Source organism: Danio aesculapii, chromosome 10, assembly GCF_903798145.1.
Source record: "Danio aesculapii chromosome 10, fDanAes4.1, whole genome shotgun sequence".
NCBI classification, from domain to species: Eukaryota; Metazoa; Chordata; class Actinopteri; order Cypriniformes; family Danionidae; genus Danio; species Danio aesculapii.
Genome location: NC_079444.1, coordinates 45148013 through 45168755, shown reverse-complemented (window position 1 = coordinate 45168755; position 20743 = coordinate 45148013). Strand labels below are relative to the sequence as shown.

The following is a 20743-nucleotide window of genomic DNA, read 5'->3' as shown; positions in this document are numbered from 1 at the left end:
CTAAAAGAAATCTGTCAATTACTGCCAGTGTGTGTGTGTGTGTGTGTGTGTGTGTGTGTGTGTGTGTTCTGATAAAACACACTGCAAACATTTAGAAGGAAACTGCAAAAGAAACAAAACTCACACTGAAGAAGAGGAGCTGAGAGAGGGAACACACACGCACGCACTCTCACGCACACAAACTCTCTCACCCACACACTCTCTTATTCACACTCTCTCTTATACACAAACACACACTCTCATACACACACATCTCTTTCACACACACACACTCTCTCTCTCTCTCAAACATACACACACTATCACACATACACATTCTCTTGCACACACACACACACACACACACACACACACACACACAGAATAAAAATAAATAACTGTGGACAAGTATTTTTTACACTCAATTAAAATGACACCTTTTAACCCAGCAGTTGTGTTTGACCACACTGCATCTGACCCAACATTGGGTTAAAACACTATAGTGTATACAGCAGGGGGGTCCTGCAGGCTTTAGCTCTAATTTGTCTCAACACACCTGCATGGATGTTTCTAGAGAGCATGGTAACGCTGCGCTCACACTACACTATTCTCCCCATAGACCTCCATTCATACGCACCAGACCGTAAACACAAGTTTCACAGTTCGCTGCGCTGCAAACTTCAAGCTTTTTTGAACTCTGACCTATGAAATCGCATCACATGACTGCGTGAGACCAATCGGAGATCAAATCATGACCTCTCTGTTCAGATATGTGAAATATGGACCAATCGCTCGCTTCTTAATGTCTAATCATCTTGTTTAATCCCGCCCCTTCTCGCAGCGCCGTATGACAGAATTTCACACACACAAACTCTAGTGTGACCGCAGCATGAGGGCTTGATTATCTAGTGTGTCTGATTGGGATTGGACCAATGACTGTAAAAAATACGGACGACGTAACAGCGCCTTTTCCCATTGAGCGCTCTGAAGGCGAAACGCCTCGTGATGGACACAAGCTGTCATAACACACTGCTGAAACTGAAGTCTGAGCATGTGCAGAAGGGACGACCAGATGGAGCCAGAGGCGGAGCCATGGAATCAAGCTTCCAACCAAACGCTGTACATCAAATCAACCACGCCCCCCACCAACCCCCGAGCGTCTCACTTGACCGCCCGTATCTGCACTATAACAAAGGCTCACTAATATAAACATAAGTACTTACATTTAAACACGTATAATATAGCATTTAAAAACTGTGATGTAAGCTGATATAATTTAATCAAAGCAATACATGCTGGACTGCAGAATAGACGATCTTTCCTACACTCCAGCCTGAGGTAGACTAATATGAGCACTAGAATATTTCTCTTATAACAGGATGTTGGTGTTTATTTTCACAGGGGTAGAAATAACACTTGTAGAATATGAACAAGAGCATATGAACAACACACACATTTTTAGAAAGGTTTTTATTTTTAATTAGCAATCAACATGACCCAAAATATAGCCTACACACCATAAATAATGATTTACCATGCGGGAAATATCATGTGTTTAAAAGATAAACGCAGCAAGATTTCTAAATATCAACAGGATATTTACACATCCCAACCCTGCACTATATAAAATAATCCTCGTCAATGTGTACGATAAACTCAGCAGTATTAATACATGGACTGATGTCGGTCAGCTGCTGAACAGCGCTTCTGTATTGATCATTTTTTGCCTCTGTTTTCATTTGGTTTATTGGATGTCTTCATTATATCTGTCATAGAGGAGTTTACCTTCATTTTGATGTTTATTAGGAGTTTTCAAATTAAAAGCCAACAGTAAATAATGTATATAAATAATATATAACATTCATTCATTCTTTTCAGCTTAGTCCCTTTATTAATCCGGAGTCCCCACAGCGGAATGAACCGCCAACTTATCCAGTATTTGTTTTACACAGCGGATGCCCTTCCAGCGGCAACCCATCTCTGGGAAACACCCATACACTCTCATTCACACACACACTGTGGACAATTTAGCCTACTCAATTCAGCTGTACCGCATGTGTTTGGACTGTGGGGGAAACCGGAGCACCCCCACGCGAACACAGGGAGAACATGCAAACTCCACACAGAAACACCAACTGACCCAGCCGAGGCTCGAACCGGCAACCTTCTTGCTGTGAGGCAACAGCACTACCTACTGCGCCAATGTCGCCCTAATATATAACATTCACAGCTCTATTTGCTATATAAGATTCTAGAACATCAATATTTTATAACAGCACATTCAGTAGATGAACTCAATGACATGCCGAAACTCAATATGTCAGAGACGTCCTGTAAATCAAGTTCCAATAACGTTACAGATCAATGTGGAGATCAGCTAACGTTAGTTTAGTCTTCCTAACTATTATTTCAGACGCATAAGGAGAATCACTGCTAGATAGCGATCACCTGTATTTCCCCATCATGGCTATGTGTGTATCAGCAAACTAATAAAGCCTGATAAAGCCCTGACCTTACCGAAGAAACAGTAATCCACCAGATCCTGTAAGTCAGACAGTATAGTTTACTGCTGAACTCATTTAATCACGGTAAAATAACACAGAAATCGAATAATAACACTTCAGTCTCCTCCTGAAGCTCTGACGGTCAGAAACTGTCAATCACAGCTGTCAATCATGATGACACGCCCCCTTTTTATAGCATTGAATTACTGCTAAAAACACACTGTTTACAGAAATGAAGACCTGCACCTATATCAGCTGATAACCAGAGCCTTAACTGACCAGAACCATCTTTCAGGACATTTTACTGCAAGTGTAATAGTTATTTTTATTTGAGCTCGAGTCTCCTTCATTAACACGGAGAAGGCGGGCTTTATGGCTTGTACTGCAGCCAGCCCCCAGGGGGCGATCTAACAGCCGGGAGCGTCACTCAAAAACTGTGTGAAACACACTTTGGTAGGAACTAAACTTTGCAGGACACTGGCCCTCCAGTTTGGACACTACTAGTGTTTACTATAGCATTACTTCCAGGGGAGTCGCTAGACGTCATTTACTGGGGCACGTGCCCCAGTAAACACCACCAGTGCCCCAGTAAATGCATTGAGAAATGATTTACTTCATATATGATTGGTTGGAAAGACCCACCACTCAATGATAACGGTCCAGAATTTGTCCCATACATGAGCTCATTTGTCTTATTTTGACTGCTATGCCTATCTATTCCATCATAAATCGTGAACTGAATCCATTGAAAAAGCCTTTAAGACCAAGCAAAATCCTTTATTAAAATTAATTTGGCTATTTTTGTTATCCATGAATTTGATCAAATCGATGTACTTTTTTACAAGAGAGGCTAGAAAAATTGTTTATTATTAAATATTATTATTATTATGTTTTAATTTTGTATTTTCAAATAGCCAAATTCTGATTGAGGACAGATGAATGTTCTGGCCAGTTTGTAGGCTGCAGGCCGCTACAGGCTACAGTTTTTAATCTAAAACTTTAACAGATTCCTGTGTTTTTCTAATGATTTATAATCTAATACATTTGCATTTTTTTTTAAGTATTTATTCATTTTTCTTTATTCTAAATCTTTAGGAAATATTTCAGTACCATAAATGTGTCATTATGATGATGATCTAACAAGCTAATCCAGCTGAAAATAGTGCTTAAAATGTCATTAAAACACAGTATTTTAATCTCATACATTGTAAATAAGGTGAATAACTGTAAAAAGGTTCACATTTTGAGAAAAAGACCCCCTAAACCAGGCTGGCTCGAACCAGCGACCTTCTTGCTGTAAGGCGACAGCACTACCTACTGCGCCACTGTGTCGCCCTAATATATAACATATATTATGCGTCTGCTATGGGACAACCAAGTGGCTGTTTAATGGAATTATCCCAGTACACATTAGTCATTCGTGCTGTTAATCATTAAAATCATGACATTTATACGTTATTTAAAATGAAAATCATAAAATGGTGTCATTATATATACTTATAATGTTTAATTAATTAGCCCCTGTATGTTTTTCCACAATATCTGTTAAACAGAATGATTTTTCAACACATTTCTAATCATGATAGTTTTAATAACTCATCTCTAATAACTGATGTCTTTTCTCTTTGTCATGATGACAGTAAATAATATTAGACTAGATATTCTTCAAGACACTAGTATTGAGCTTAAAGTGACATTTAAAGGCTTCACTAGGGTAATTAGGGTAAAGTTAGGGTAATTAGGCAAGTCATTGAGGATGGTTTATTCTGGAGACAATCAAAAAAAATATTGCTGAAGGAGCTAATAATATTGACCTTAAAATGGCTTTAAAACTATTAAAAACAAAATTAAAAATAAAACAAATAAGACTTTCTCCAGAAGAAAAAATATTATAGGAAATACTGAGAGAAATTCCTGAATCTGTTCAACATCATTAGGGAAATAATTAAAGAGGGGGAAAAAATCAGAGGAGGGTAAATAATTTTAACAATCTGTGTGTGTGTGTGTGTGTGTGTGTGTGTGTGTGTGTGTGTGTGTGTGTGTGTGTGTATATATATATATATATATAAAATCAAAAGTAACTATTTACTTGAGTAATTTTTTCATAAGGTACTTTTTTTACTCTTACTTGAGTAACTTTTAAGATTGTTAATTTTAGTTTTACTTGAGTAAAGATTTTAGATACTCTACCCACCTCTGATAATAACAATAATACTGGTATTTATTTATAATTATATATACTGTTATTATTTTATTATATATGACTGAGAGCACATGCTCAAATAACCCACATCAGCTCAGGCTAACGTTAACTGACAGCTCACACACACACACACACACACACACACACACTCTCTCACTCTCTCTCTCTCTCACTGTAATACACATACATTCTCTATTTCACACACACAGCTCACACAAGCAAAACACACACACACACACACACTATCTCTTCCATACACAGCTTACACAAGCAAACTCTCTCTCGCACATACACCCACTCAAACTCTCTCACGCTCACACACACACACACTCACTCTCGTTCACACACAGATACAAATAACACTAATAAAACGAAATCAACGCATCTCTAATATCTCTGACAGAGAAAACATGCTATCTGCTCGCACACACACTCTCTCCCTCTTCTTACACACTCGTCTACATCCTGCAAGACACGCATGCATCAAGCCAGCCTAAAGAAACGCGTGCAAACATCTCCAACATCTCCACAGAGCATCACATCTGCACAAACACACTTCCCACATTCTAAAGCGACACATACATCCTGGAATGAAGTGAATGTGAGTTTCTGACAGCTCCTCATATATAATTTCCATCACTGATGAACACACACACACACACACACACACACACACACACACACTTACTTTCCGAGCTCCTCGTAGAGCTGGTACTCGTCGGTGAAGCGCGTGCATGTTGTGGTTGCCATGTCTGTCCTCTTCCAGCTGTGAGTGTGAGTGTGTGTGTAGGACTGCACTAAAGGCTGCTCGGGCTGGACTGAGGCTCCACCGTCCGCACCGTGAGCTCTCGCCGACTGAATGCGCCTTCAGAGCCAGAGATCGGCTTTAGGGACGCGCTGTGGCCACTAGAGGCGCTGTGGAGCCGCTCTGAGTGTGTGTGGAGGAACACCTGCGGCTTCATCTGACTGTCGCACACGCACACACACCTCCACTCATCCATCACTAATAGAGCAAGGGTGTTCAATTTAACATCCAACTGCACTGGAATATTGAATTGGATGATTTCTGAGACATATATGGGAATTATTTATATATTATGTGCATTTAATTCATTCATTCAGTCATTTTCCTTCGGTTTAGTCTCCATTTCAGAGGTCGCCACAGCGGAATGAACCACCTGCTTATAATTAATTACAGTTTAAGACAGTTCTTTAAATATATAGTCAAAGATAATAGTCTAAATAATAAACTTATAATAAGTCATTTAGTTTAGTTATTGCCATGATGACATAATATTAATAATATATAATAATATTACTATATATACACTATATTAAATTAATATACATTTTAATTTATTTTGCAGGATACTAGTATTCTGCTTAAAGTGCAATTTAAAGACTTAATTAGGTTATTTGGCAAGTCAGCAGTTGTCACACACACACACGCACACACACACACGCACGCCAGCACGCACGCACGCACACACACACACACACACACACACACACACACACATTATAAAGAAAATTATTATCTAGAAATACACACACACACACACACACACACACACATCTATCTATCTATCTATCTATCTATCTATCTATCTATCTATCTATCTATCTATCTATCTATCTATCTATCTATCTATCTTATAATTATATTATGTATTACCTATGTACAGTTGAAGTCAGATTTTTTTAGCCCTCCTTTGAATTATTATTATTTCTTATATTATTTTTTTTTGGGGGGGGGGGGATAGGACAGTGGAGATTTACAGGCAGGAAAGTGTGGAGTGCAGAGAGAAGGGAGAGATCGAACTCGGGTCACCAGGAGCACCTGCGTGCTATATGTCGACACACTAAACACTAGGCTATTATTGCCGACTTATTATAAGTTTTTTAATAAATATTTTCCAAATGATGTTGAACAGATTCAGGAATTTCTCACAGTATTTCCTCTAATATTTGTTCTTCTGGAGAAAGTCTTATTTGTTTTATTTCAGCTAGAATAAAAGCAGTTTTTAATTGTTTTAAAGCCATTTTAGGTCAATATTATTAGCCCCCTTCAGCAATATTAGTGTTGGATTGTCTCCAGAATAAACCACTGTTATACAATGACTTGCCTAATTACCCTAACCTGCCTAGTTAACCTAATTACCCTAGTGAAGCCTTTAAATGTCACTTTAAGCTGAATACTAGTGTCTTGAAGAATATCTAGTCTAATATTATTTACTGTCATCATGACAAAGAGAAAATAAATCTAGTTATTAAAACTATTATGATTAGAAATGTGCTGAAGAAATCTGCTCTCTGATAAACAGAAATAGGAAAAAAATAAACAAGGGGGGCTAATAATTTTGTCTTGAGTTTGATTTAAATAAAAAGAAAACATTTTACTCTTTAAACTTTAAATGTCTTAAATTTAGCTTGATATATAATTTATGAAGGGTGACACAGTGGCTTAGTGGTTAACACTGTCGCCTCACAGCAATAAGGTCGCTGGTTCGAGTCCCGGATGGGTCAGTTGGTGTTTCTGTGTGGAGTTTGCATGTTCTCCCCGTGTTAGGGTTTCCTCCGTGTGCTCCGGTTTCCTTCACAGACCATACCTGTTAACCCTCCTGGTTTTCCCGCGATTCTCCCGTATTTCACAGTTCTATCCCGCTATCATCCCGTAAAGGTATTTTCCTGTAATCCTTCCGTCTCTTTAGTCTTTCTCTGACGTGTGGCAAATCCTCCCTATATACAACCCATATCGCTGAACCACCAGGGGCCGCCCTTGCTCTTAAATGTGAGTCTGTTCTGTGCTTTCGCTTTGTTTTGGCATGAAAACACTTTGAAATAAATATAAAAATGGCGGGATTCCCTTTCCTTTACTTTACAGATGCTGTCTCCCCTTCATATGCAATCCTCAAAACAGTCATGTAGCGGTGCGTGACTGTCAGCTGACGCGCTCTATAGTGATAAACAGATGATGTTTCCCAAACGGATCCTGTGCATGCGTACACATGGTCTGGGTTCTGGGTGCGTGTTTGAACAGACATATACACATAAATAATAATATCTAAAGATGTCGATCTTGCTGGGTTTTTTTTTCAAAAACAACTAATGTCGTCCTAAATGAGCATACAAATTTAAGAAAGCAATCGAAGGCTTTCATTATAATGTTAGATGTGTGCATTTTTAAAGTGACACCTCTGTTATTTAATGTAATGAAAAGAAAATCTAAATTAATAAGAGATTCATTCGTTGCTCTTTAATCAGAATGTGTAAGCTATAGAGTGAAGAAACAGATCCCTTATTAATGTGGGTATATCCCTTATTTTCACATCCCAATGTTGACAGGTATGCTCCAAACTAGGTATGGGCCGGTATAAGATTCTGACTGTATGATAACCTTGGATAAAAATATCAGTTTCTTGGTATTGTCTTCACTGCTCTAACATATATGCTCTTTTTAAATGTCTGGGTCAAAAACAAAAACCTTTTCCCCTTTGAACACAATATATTTGATTTTGGGAAATATTTAAAGTATTTTAGCACAGTAAACATGTCAGGCTAAATAATTCAAATCCCTCATTCTGCTGTCTTCATTTGTTTCAAAAACACTGATTTCTTTACCATTTAAAATGGCATCTTAGGATATCTTTTCTGCTGGAGATCCTAAAAAAAACTTAAAAACAAAACAAAATAAAAGTGTAAATTAAAAAAATCTTACACATACCTTAGGAACAGTGTTACAGACAATTTTGGCAGTTTTTCTGGCTTTTCTTCTTTTGTCTGTTGTTTGGTCAACCAGTGTGCTTTTTGGATGAAGTCTAATTAAGCGTTTAAGTTTCTTCAATACGTGAGCATGTTACACACTACCTGACAAAAGTCTTGTGGTGGATCCCAATCGTAAGAGCAACCAATAATAACTTGACTAGTTAAATTCTAGTTAATCATTTGTAAAAGTGTCAGAAGGTGGATTTCTCTGCTGAATCATCTGTTGATCTGCATCCCAATCATCACTAATACTGCAGAAGACCTACTGGAACCCACATGGAGCCAAGATTCTCTTAGAAATCGGTCAAGTTTGGTGAAGGAAACATCATGGTTTGGGGTTCCATTCGTGCAAGAGATCTGCAGAGTGGATGATCAACATCAACAGCCTGAGGAATCAAGACATCTGTGCTGCCCATTACATTACAAACCACAGGAGAGGGACAATTCTCCAGCAGGATAGCGCTCCTTCTCATACTTCAGCCTCCACATCAAAGCTCCTGAAAGCAGAGAAGGTCAAGGTGCTCCAGGATTGGCCAGCCCAGTCACCAGTCATGAACATTATTGAGCACGTCTGGGGTAAGAGGAGGAGGAGGCGTTGAAGATGAACACAAAGACTCTTGATGAACTCTGGGAGTCCTGCAAGAAGGCTTTCTTCACCATTCCAGATGACTTTATTAATCAGTGATTTGAGTCATGTCAGAGATGTATGGATGCAGTCCTCCAAGCTCATGATGGAGTCAGACACAATATTCATTCTGTTTCCACTGCAGCATGAGCACATATTCTATACTGGACATTATTGAAGGTTCAGTGAGCAGACTTTAGTCTAAGCAGAGTCAGACCTTACTGTCCTAATCAAATCAGTCAACAACAAACACTTGGATAGGTGACAACACTTTTGTCAGGTAGTATATGACATTCGCCTATTTTTAGTGAAACCGACAACATAATACAAATACAAACTGAATGTTTGCAAAAGTGTTTAATAGACTCAGGCACAAAAATTGAATGAGGGAACTGAATGAGCATCTACCAGCAGCACAGAATGAAAATAAAACCATCTTTGTGTTTCCTGTAATATATTAGAGGAAACCTTCTGTCATGCTGCTCCTGCGCATCACTGACATCATCTCAAAACTAATATATAATAATAATAATAATACACTCTGGGCAAATGTAATGATCACAGGCATCAAACCGAGATGATGATGATGATTCTGCAGCATCAATGTGTGGGACAGGAAGTGACATCAGAACTGGACAGCGCTGGGCGGGATGTTGAACATGGATGGGTCAAACTCTTGTCCTTTAAACGGAGATCCTTCAGCGTTCCAGCCTTTCTTCAGCATATCGTGCACTTTCTGGAACAGAACACATGACGAATATCCTTCAAAAAAAGCTCTTAAAACACATATTGATAATAATCCTATATAATTATAATCAGAACAGATACTGCAGACAAAATGAGGAATGAACATTTAATGTTCTTTAGAAGTTTGAAACATTCTGGAATAGCTTGCAACGATCCTGGGTTTTTGGTACCATGAAAGTAGGTCAACTTATGCTGCACAGCTACTCTGCTCTGGGTCAGCTTAGGTACAATATATGTTCTAGTTATGTTCAGGTTATGTTTCTGTAATGTTTAGGTTATGCTCTAGTTATGTTCAGGTTATGTTTCTGTAATGTTTAGGTTATGCTCTAGTTATGTTCAGGTTATGTTTCTGTTGTGTTTAGGTTAAGCTCAAGTTATATTTAAGTTATGTTTATGTTATTGTTTAGGTTATGCTCTAGTTATGTTTCTGTAATGTTTAGGTTATGCTCTAGTTATGTTGAGGTTATGTTCAAGTTATGTTCTATTTATGCTCTAATTATGTTCTAGTTATGTTTCAGTTGTGCTCTAATTATGTTCATGTTGTGTTCAGGTTATGTTCTAGATATGCTCTAATTATGTTCGAGTTATGTTCAAGTTATGTTCAGGTTATGTTCAGGTTATGTTCAGGTTATGTTCAGGTTATGTTCTAGTTATGCTCTAATTATGTTCTAATTATGTTCTAGTTAGATTCTAGTTATGTTCAGGTTATGTTTAAATTATGTTCAGGTTATGTTTCTGTTATGCTCTAATTATATTCAGGTTCTAGTCTAGTTATGTTTTTGATATGTACAGGTTATGCTCTATGTTCTAGTTATGTTTTGATTACGCTCTAATTATGTTTCAATTATGTTCAGGTTAGGTTTCAGTTATGTTCTGGTTTTCTTTCAGTTATGTTCTTGTTATGTTCAAGTTATGTTTCTGTTATGCTCTAATTATATTCAGGTTATAGTCTAGTTATGTTTTGGATATGTACAGGTTATGCTCTATGTTCTAGTTATGTTTTGATTACGCTCTAATTATGTTTAAATTATGTTCAGGTAATGTTATAGTTTTGTTCTGGATATGTACAGGTTATGTTTCGGTTGTGCTCTAATAATGTTCTAGTCTGGCTCTGAGGCTCCACCTTAATAATGTAACAATTAAATAAATGATAATAATATTAAAATTGAATTTAATTATTTAAATTAAGTGTTATGCAATATGTTAAATTAAAGTAATTCATTTTAAATCAACTAATGGATTGAGTTATTTGCTAATATCACATTTTATTTATTGAAATGACAATTAAACCAATAAATGCTGTAAACTAATCTAAATTATTCACAAATATATATTTTATTTTAAACTATTTTTGTATTGTTATATTTTTCCATTTATACACTATTATATTGACTGAATAGAAATGATTTAACAGTAAATAATATTGCAAGTGTACATAAGTTTATATTAATTCTATAAAACGTTAAAAGTCATTTAATAATGTGATGATATAATATGTTAGGCTTCGTGAGCCACAGCTCTAATTGCAGAGTAAAAGGGAACCTCTCTGTGAGTATAACTTTCTTGTTTTCTGTCCTACAGCAGTAGATCAGTGATGCAAAAGTGTTTTTATTTTTTCACCATCTCGTGGCTCTGCGGTTTCCCCTGCAGTTTCTGGTGGTAGTCGAATGTCAGTCGGTCCAGCACCGCATGCTCCTCTTCATCCACCGTGGCCATGGATCGCTCTCGATTAATCTGGTTAACGTCGATTTCAGTTTCACCCTTCAGCACGGCGCTCCACCAGACCTCACTGCACTTACTGAGAGAAAGCTGGAGGAGAAACAGCAGAAAACAAACATCAGCAACATTGACAGACAAAAGCTCACACGAACACCCGGGGCCGGTTCCACAAAGCCGGATTAGCTGGCTATCCAGTTAAGCTTCACCAATCCTGACTTTTAGGTACCATAAAGGTAGTTCAGCTGTAATGGTTCCTTGTCATTATGGGATCTTGTTATATCTTGTCATAACCAACTTGCTACAGGTCAGGTTATGTTCAGGTTATGTTCAGACTATGTTTTGCTTATGTTCCATTTATGTTCAAATTGTTTCCTGGTTATGTTCAGGCTATGTTTAGGTTATGGTCAGGTTATGTCAGATTATGTTCAAATTGTGTCCTGGTTATGTTCTGGCTATGTTCAGTTTATGTTCCATTTTTATTCAGGCTATGTTTGTTTATGTTCAGTTTATTTTCAAGTTATGTTTTAATTATGTCAAGGTTGTGTTCGGCTATGTTCAGGTTAAGTTATTTTATGTTCACGTTATGTTAGTTTAAGTTCAGGACATATTTCATACATAACCTGGACAAATTCTTATTTTTGAGTTTGCTTTGGTTATGTTTAAGTTCTAGTTATGTTCAACGTCATGTTTGAATTTTGTCCTGGTTAGATTCTTGCTATGTTCAGGTTATGTTCGAATTATGTCCTGTTTAAGTTCTAGCTATGTTCAGGTTATGTTCAGGCTATGTTCAGATTGTGACAAAGTGACACCTCCACCAGAATTGTATTGCAAAAAGCAAGTTCAACGGAGTAGTTGGCAGCTCAGTTAAATTCTAGTTTAGGTTGCACCAATCCTGGGTTTAAGGTTCCATAAAAGTAGTTTCATTTTATTTTAATTGTCCTTTGTCATCGTGGTATCCTTCATTGCATGATTAAACTGCTCCGGGTCAGGTTATATTCTGGTTATATTCAGGTTTAGGAATCACAAACCAAGTTTTAACCATTTAACTGTGAGCTAGGGGTGTGACGATAACCTCATCACCGCCTTACCGCCATAATGAGATGTCAACCGCGGTGATGTGGTTATTACCGTCATCACCGCCCATTTTAGTTTATTATTTATTTTTGCTTGTGAATCTTTCAGGATCGTATAGAAAAACAGAATAAACTAAATAAAAGGCCTGCCCTAAGTATTTTCCACTTAAATTACAAATCGAAAACACTGAATCCTTTTTTAATAACCAGCATGGGCTGTTTTTATTTTAAGCTTATTTTAATAAAGCAGGCCTACTAACTCAAATCAATCCCTCCACAGAAAATAAGCATTTTTAACGCACCGCTGTAATTTCTATATCCCAATCCCTTTATCAACATGTTTAATACAAGTCATTATTTTAAAGATTATGACCTGAGAATATGATTTTACCTCAGCGCTGCACTTTTCTCCTTCGCCCTCGCGCTGAGTTCAGGTGACGGAGTGTTGTGAAGTAGTTAAACTCTCCTCAGTTTAATTTACAGTGTCAAACTGCCACAGGAATATCAGTATATTAATATAGGCTTTGCTAAAAAGCTGGTCAAATGTAGGTCTTTTTTTACAGAAGCTATACAGAAGTGCGAGCTGCGACCACGGTGATGAGTCAACAATCGCATATATTTTGACTCAAAGTAGGCTATAGGCTATAAGAATTTTGTGTAAAGACATTTATAAAAATATGTAGCTAATATATCACAGGGGTTTGTGTAGCAGAATTACAGTGGAGCATTAAATCCTTTTTTCCCGTGGAGCGAAACAAACACTGCAGTTGTGTAGCGGATGGGGACGCACAAAAATACACAATTCAGATATTTTCGTCTGAAGAAAAATATTGTTTGAACGAATTTTGTTTTGTACAATTTGTATCTTAGTTTTTGTGGGTCAGTTATTTACAAAATAAACAAGAATAACTAATAAACTTTGAGGTGAAGCGATGTGCCTCAGGGTCCGCTATATGCCGCGGCCAAAACACAAACTGGTCTGTTAAATACAATCGTAATATAAATAAAATAAAAGTGAAATATTCAGTTTGGAATATTGAATCTTTGTTAACTGCATGATCAAAATTAAAAGAGCAGCCTATATTATCACTCTTTACGGTCAGTTTCGCTTTAGTTTAATCAAAGCGTTTGAACTTTTTGATATTTTAGGCAAAGTGGTCTGCATAACCAATGATTGAACTTATCCACCTGCGACCCACCCATAATTAAACATCATGTAGGAGAGCTGGCTTTTTGATTACCTGAACCGTGTATTAACGGCTGCACCAGCATAATCGAGTTCTGCGTATTAATAGCAGCACCAGCAGATATAAGAGAGTTTATTAAAAAGCCTATATTAATATACTGATATTCCTGTGCCAGTTTGATAGTTTAACTACTTCACAACACTCCGTCACCTGAACTCAGCGCGAGGGCGAAGGAGAAAAGTGCAGCGCTGAGGTAAAATCATATTCTCAAGTCATAATCTTTAAAATAATGACTTGCATTCAAAATGTTGATAAAGGGACTGGGATATAGAAATTACAGCAGTGCGTTAAAAATGCTTATTTTCTTATATATATATATATATATAAGAAAATACACCTCAGCAGCGTTTATTTGAGAGCGCACAAGAAGATCTGCGCGCTCTTAAAGCGGCTTATATTTGAGGGGGAGGCAAGAAGTTTTGAACACGAGCAGAAAAAAATCGGCGCGCAAGCAGAGATCCGCATGCTGTAGGCTATTATATAAATGCGATCTCGACTTCTAATACTGCACGACATTTGTCATTGAAATAACGCCACAGGTAGTTAGTAGATCTGTGTAAAAAGAAGGCCTGCCGCCACAGCTGGAAAAAATCCTAGAGAAAACACTGTGTATATGTGTATGTGCGGTATGCGCAGTTAACCGACATACCGCATGATTTCTTGCTTCATCACCGCGGTAACAGAAAATCTGTTACCGTCACAGCCCTACTGTGAGCAAAGTAACAATAAATGCACCCCAGATTTGTCTTGCACCACATTACAGGTCACTACACAAGTCTTAGTGTGTGTGCTGGTTGGCTGATGCTGCAGAAATGAGCGTACCAGAACACAGCGGCCGGGTTCCAGACTCCACAGAGAGTTCTCCGTGTTGATCCTGTGTGTGAATTCACCATCCATCAGCACCTTCTGTGATCCTCCATCAGCCACGGAGACACACACTCTTGATGACTGGAGATCTACACACACCTGCACATACATACATACATAGACAGAGAGAGATGTGATCATCACACACACACACACACACACACACACACACACACACACACACACACACACACACACACACAGATCTGATATGATCTCACAGACACACACACAGATCTGATCTCATAGACACACACACACACACACACACACACACACACACACTCACCTGTCTGCCTTTAATGATGTCTGGCTCCACGTGCACCCGCACCTCCACATCAGTGTAATCCTGAGACCAGGTGTACTTTTCCCGCACAGCGCCGTTGTAGCTGTCAGCGTTAGCCTGAGGACTGCACAACAACTCCATTAATAACTGGAAATTTCTATGTTTATAAGATAATATTTAAGCTAAATAAAATGTCATTTAGGCGGTGCGATGACTCAGTGGTTAGCACGGTGGCCTCACAGCAAGAAGGGTGCTGATTCGAGTCCCGGCTGGTGTTTCTGTGTGGAGTTTGCATGTTCTCCCTGTGTTGGTGTGGGTTTCCTCCGGGTGCTCCAGTTTCCCTCACAGTCCAAACACATGCGTCATAGGGGAATTGATCAACTAAACTGGCCGTAGTGTATGAGTGAGTGTGTGTGCGCAAATGAGTGTGTATGGGTGTTTCCTAGTACTGGGTTGAAGCTGGAAGGGCATCTGCTGTGTAAAACATATGCTGGAATAGTTGGCAGTTCATTCTGCTGTGGCAACCGCTGATGAATAAAGGGACTAAGCCGAAAAGAAAATGAATGGATGAATGAATGAAAATGTCATTTTTCCTGCCGTGACAAAAAATGATTTATCAGCAAACAGTAAATATTCAGTAGACACTATCTGCACAGCAATAAATGAATAAATAAAAATATTATAAAATATAAAGAATATTGTGAAATATTAATAACATTTCTCTCTTTCCCATTTTGAGTAAATTTAAAGGTGCATTTTTTATTTGTGATGGTGAAGCAGAATGTTATAAATACATGCACACCAAAAGACATCCAAATAAGTGGAAAATAAAGTAAAGAATAAAACAAATTATATATATATATATATATTAAATATATACACTACCGATTAAAGTTCGGGGTTAGTCTGTTTTTAATAAAAAATTTTATTAACTTAAATAAAATTATTCTGTTCAAGACAGCATTTAATACATGTAAAAAAATGTTTTTTGAATTGTCAAATACTTATGAATTCAATATTTATTTATTACTTATTGTTAACTGTATGTGGTATCAAGTTAAATTATTACTCCAGTCATTATTGCTTCTATTACTATTACCATTATTAATAATAATAATAACAATTAATATTAGAGTGATTTCTAAAGGATCGTGTGACTGAAGACTGGAGTAATGAAGCTGAAAATTCATCTTTAAATCACTAGAAAAAATATTATATTAAATTATAAACAACTGTTGAACAGTTATTTTATAGTGCAATAACATTTCACAATTTTACAATTGGTACAGTATTTGTGAGGAAATAAATGCAGCCTTGGTGAGGAGGAGAAGCTTATTTTAAAACATTTAAAAATCCTACTGACCCCAAACTTTTGACCGCTAGTATATATATATATATATAGTTGAAGTCAGAATTATTAGCCCCCCTGTCTATTTTTTGCCTATTTCTGATTAACGGTGAGCAGATTTCTCCAACACATTTCTGCACATAATAGTTTTAATAACTCATCTCTAATAACTGATTTATTTTCTCTTTGTCATGATGACAGTAAATAATATTAGACTAGATATTCTTCAAGACACTTCTATACAGCTTACAGTGACATTTAAAGGCTTAACTAGGTTAATTAGGGTAACTAGGCAGGTTAGGGTAATTAGGCAAGTTATTGTATAGTGATGGTTTGTTCTGGAGACTATCGAAAACAAATATAGCTTAAAGGGGCTAATAATATTGACCTTAAAATGGTGTTTAAAAAATTAAAAACTGCTTTTATTCTAGCCGAAATAAAACAAATAAGACTTTCTCCAGAAGAAAAAAATATTATCAGACATACTGTGAACATTTCCTGAATCTGTTTAACATCATTTGGGAAATATTTAAAAAAAGAGAAAAAAAATTCTAATGGCGCTAATAATTCTGACTTCAACTGTATATACATATATATATATATAAAATTAAGTGAGTTTTTCCTTAAAACTGTACATTGTTTGCAACAGCTTACAGTGTACACTGTTATAAATAAATAAATAAATAATGTTGGAGCACACATACATTTTGTCTTTGTCTGCATCTGCTGTTTTCTCTGCGCCGCTGCTGTTGTCATCTGGAGTGTTTCTGCTCTCATCTGTTGAAGATGCTGCAGCTGCTGCTGAAGAGGCTGATGAAGAGGCTGATGCTGCAGTGTGGTCTTCTGTTTCTCTGCTCTCCTGCGGCTCTGACTGAAGCTCCAGCTCCTGAACAGCAGGTGGAGCTGCTGCGCTTTTCTCCTCCGTCAGTTTGACTGTTCTCTCGCGGTCCTGCTCCGCCAGCTTCTCAAACAGCTTAAATGTCTGCACACAGAGTGACACGAGTCTTAAAGAAACACTCCAGGAAATAAAACACTCCACTCCAGTAATTAGGGGTGTAACGGAACATGGTTGATCCGTGATTCATACGGATCACAACCCACTGTTCGGAACACACGTGACCCACAGATTAATACATTTGATTACTGGTAGACTAATCCTAAATTTGTAATGATCACGGAGAGATCGCCTCTCGCATAATATAAATCACATGTATGAAAGCATTCAGGCTTTCCTGTACAATATAATGATGACGGAAGAATCTGTGGTGGGTTATTGGGGATGTGGTGGGTTTCTAAGGTTATTAAAGGTGTTTTCTGTCACTACGTTTAGCCTGCATTAATGCATTAAAGCTGCACGATTAATCATTAAAAGATCAGGATATCAACACCCACGCAACAAGTTATAAATTATAGTGATTTGCATATTTTTATTAATCCTAAGAGATTCAGTTTTAAGTCTTTTGAGTTAATTATTAAGTTACAAACAGTCAAATAACACAGCAGTACTGTGAGGACAGTGTATAGTTCAGATAACACCACTAATGTTTATGCTAAAGATTTAAGTCATATGCATTTATGACACTCAAAAATGAAAGTTGTAGTCTGCAAATACATTATTTAACCAGTAGGTGGCGACAACCAGCCATTAAAAATATGCCACTGAATAATGATCATCTAGCAATGAAACATGAAGATTGAGTGAATAACTGAATCATTTATCAAAGACGAGACTAGAAATAAATATGGGTTGAACAAATGATAATGTTAGATTTCTACATGTATCAGAATCATACAGAGCTTTATTCCCAGCTAGGTTTACACATACGAGCTTCTACAGAGAAACAGCATTACAGAGACAGGACAAAAAACTGATAATAAATATATATTAAAAATAGAAGTAGTGAATGCAAATATACAAAAAAATAACAAGAGTATGTACAGCTATATTACTACATACAATGTTATATGTGCAGCTGTTATGTGCAAATTGGCATGTAAAGTGTGTTGTTAAATAAGTGTATAGCAAGTAGTGATGTTGGTTCCACAATTATCATCATCAAGTGCATGTAGTGTTATCAGCAGCAGTAGTAGGAATTCTTCACAGTACAGAATATTTTAGTTTATTTTTCATCAGCTGATTATTTCTTCATTTTATTATATAAAACCAAAAGTGTCTTGCAGTGCTGTTTCTGTAATAAATGGAAAGCAAATGACATTTGTCGTCTCCTCTTTTTGGCTGAACCGAAAAATGGTCCAATCCTTGACTAAAAAACCATAATGTGATCCGTTACAGTAATAAATCCAATGGAAAATGAATATTTTCTAGGCCAATATTACTAGGAACTAAACTCTCATTCTGGTGTAATAGTCCGGATGCTCTGCTGCTGCACCAGGCGAAGGGATATTAGCTTCTTTCTGTCGCCTTGAAACCGTCGTTTTATTATAGTATATAACTACAGAAGCTTTAAATGGACAAATTAATACTCTTTTTTTGAACGAAATGCTAATTGTCAAATCCAATCCATTATGCTAAGCTAAAAGTGACCCCCTCCCCGGAACAATAAATTGGCTAAATGGATTTAAAAAATGGTTTAAGTAAATTGTTTAAAGTACAGATGAAATCAAAACTAACCATGCTGATGCTGTTATCTCACTTTGCTGGTGCTGAGAAGCCCCAAAGAAGTGTCCCACCCAGACTGCTGATGCCCAGAGTATTGGGGTGGATCAGTGATGGGTTGGGCTTAATATCATATTCTCTTATTGATGTTATTTAGAACTTGATTGTTGAGGCTCACAAAAGTGCTCTGTTTGTTAACAGAGTTGGTGAATGTTAAAATAAGGTGAATTAGTCGGCGCCAATAGTCTAGTGGTTAGTGCGTCGACATATAGCACCCAGGTGCTCGTGGCGACCCGAGTTCGATTCCTGGCTCGAGGTCCTTTGCCGATATTTCCCCTCTCTCTGCTCTCCACACTTTCCTGTCTGTCAATCTCCACTGTCCTATCAATAAAGGTGAAACCCCTATAAAAATAATTATAATAAAATAAAATAAGGTGAAATATATAAAAAATAAGGAACATTCTGAATCGGTTCCTTCGCTCTTCTTTATTTTCTTTTATGTATTATAGAAGTATCGGATCAGGTTTCGGTATCGGTACATACTCTTAATCAAATGACTCAGAGGCAAAAAAAAACCTGATGGTGACATCCCTACTCACAACACATGCAAATACAGAAACACACTGCAAATACCACACTGATTGTTAGAGATGCATTCCCACTGCAGAATCATCCCAATCGATCTTACATTATAAATTCTTTCCAAATAGAGATAATAAGTCATCTGGTGAATTTGTCTTTATATCGTGATATATATATCTCACAAAATAAAAAATATCACAGTTAGATTTTTCCAAAATTGTGCAGCCCTAATACATAATAAATTGAGGTAAAGTTGGTTTTATATTTTTACATTCGTTCAGTGACACCTTATGATGTGCTCCCTATATTGTTTATACCATAGTATTTTGAATAATAGAGGTAAAGTTGTTTTATATTCGCATATTCCTTCATTTAGAAGTCTCTATATTGTTTACCATGTTACTTTGAATATTTGATCAGAATTAGCATGCAGGTATGACTTCTAAACAACATTAACCCGGTCTAATTCACTGTGAACAATGTTGTACTTTGATAGTCATTTGCTGCTAATATGAGTTCCCTATTTAGAATTTGCAAAGACTTTTCTGAAATTATATTATTAAGGAGAATGTCTGAATATCCGAATATAAAACCAACTTTACCTCTATTTTTTATTTTTGGGACTGAAATCACATGTAGGTATGACTTGAAAACAACATTACCTCTGTTTATTTGACTGACTCTGAACAATGTTGTACTTTGATAGTATTAGCAGCTAATATGACTTCATAATTGGCAAAGAATGCTCTTCTGACATTATATTATTAAGCAGAAAGTTTCAATCTGTGAATATAAAACAATTTTGACTTCAAATACTGTACAGCAGTAAAAACAAAACAACCCCATGCTTTTTTAGCTCCAGTACCATGGTGCTAACATGTCCGCTCACAGCACACGAGTGTATCCCGTGTTATTTACAGTTTCTCCAGGGAGTGTGAAGCTCAAATGTTTACCTTGAAGACCATCTGCTCGGCGGCTCCGGGGGGGAAGCCCATGCGGTCGTGTGGTCCGCTCAGCAGCCGGTAGAAGTCCGTCTTTCGGTAGAGGAAACCGAAATAAACCTGCAGGAAGTTCTGGACGTTTCCGACGTGCTGCAGGATCCCTAACAGAGCGTTATCATAGAGCTCCGTCATCTCCACGGGGGAAGACATGACTGCGAGCGGGAAACACGGAGGAAAAAC

The 20743-nt window shown here is 37.1% G+C and overlaps 2 protein-coding genes across 2 annotated transcripts in view; both read right to left on the bottom strand.

Annotated features, from left to right (window-relative positions):
• The window catches only part of LOC130235962 (calcium/calmodulin-dependent protein kinase type II subunit beta), a gene marked incomplete at its 3' end in the record, with an annotated part of 37280 nt that extends 31707 nt beyond the window's left edge, over nucleotides 1-5573 (bottom strand). The window contains exon 1 of the mRNA XM_056466491.1: nucleotides 5375-5573. Within this exon, the coding sequence (XP_056322466.1) occupies nucleotides 5375-5436 (62 nt within the window). The remainder of the gene's footprint in view (nucleotides 1-5374) is intronic.
• A 3841-nt stretch (nucleotides 5574-9414) lies between these two features.
• The window catches only part of nudcd3 (NudC domain containing 3), a 75560-nt gene continuing 64231 nt past the window's right edge, over nucleotides 9415-20743 (bottom strand). The window contains exons 2-7 of the mRNA XM_056466748.1: nucleotides 20516-20743; nucleotides 17068-17345; nucleotides 15019-15139; nucleotides 14685-14828; nucleotides 11444-11632; nucleotides 9415-9812 (exon numbers count right to left, since the gene is read on the bottom strand). Coding sequence (XP_056322723.1) covers nucleotides 9702-9812; nucleotides 11444-11632; nucleotides 14685-14828; nucleotides 15019-15139; nucleotides 17068-17345; nucleotides 20516-20713 — 1041 coding nt within the window. The 5' untranslated portion in view covers nucleotides 20714-20743 and the 3' untranslated portion in view covers nucleotides 9415-9701. The remainder of the gene's footprint in view (nucleotides 9813-11443; nucleotides 11633-14684; nucleotides 14829-15018; nucleotides 15140-17067; nucleotides 17346-20515) is intronic.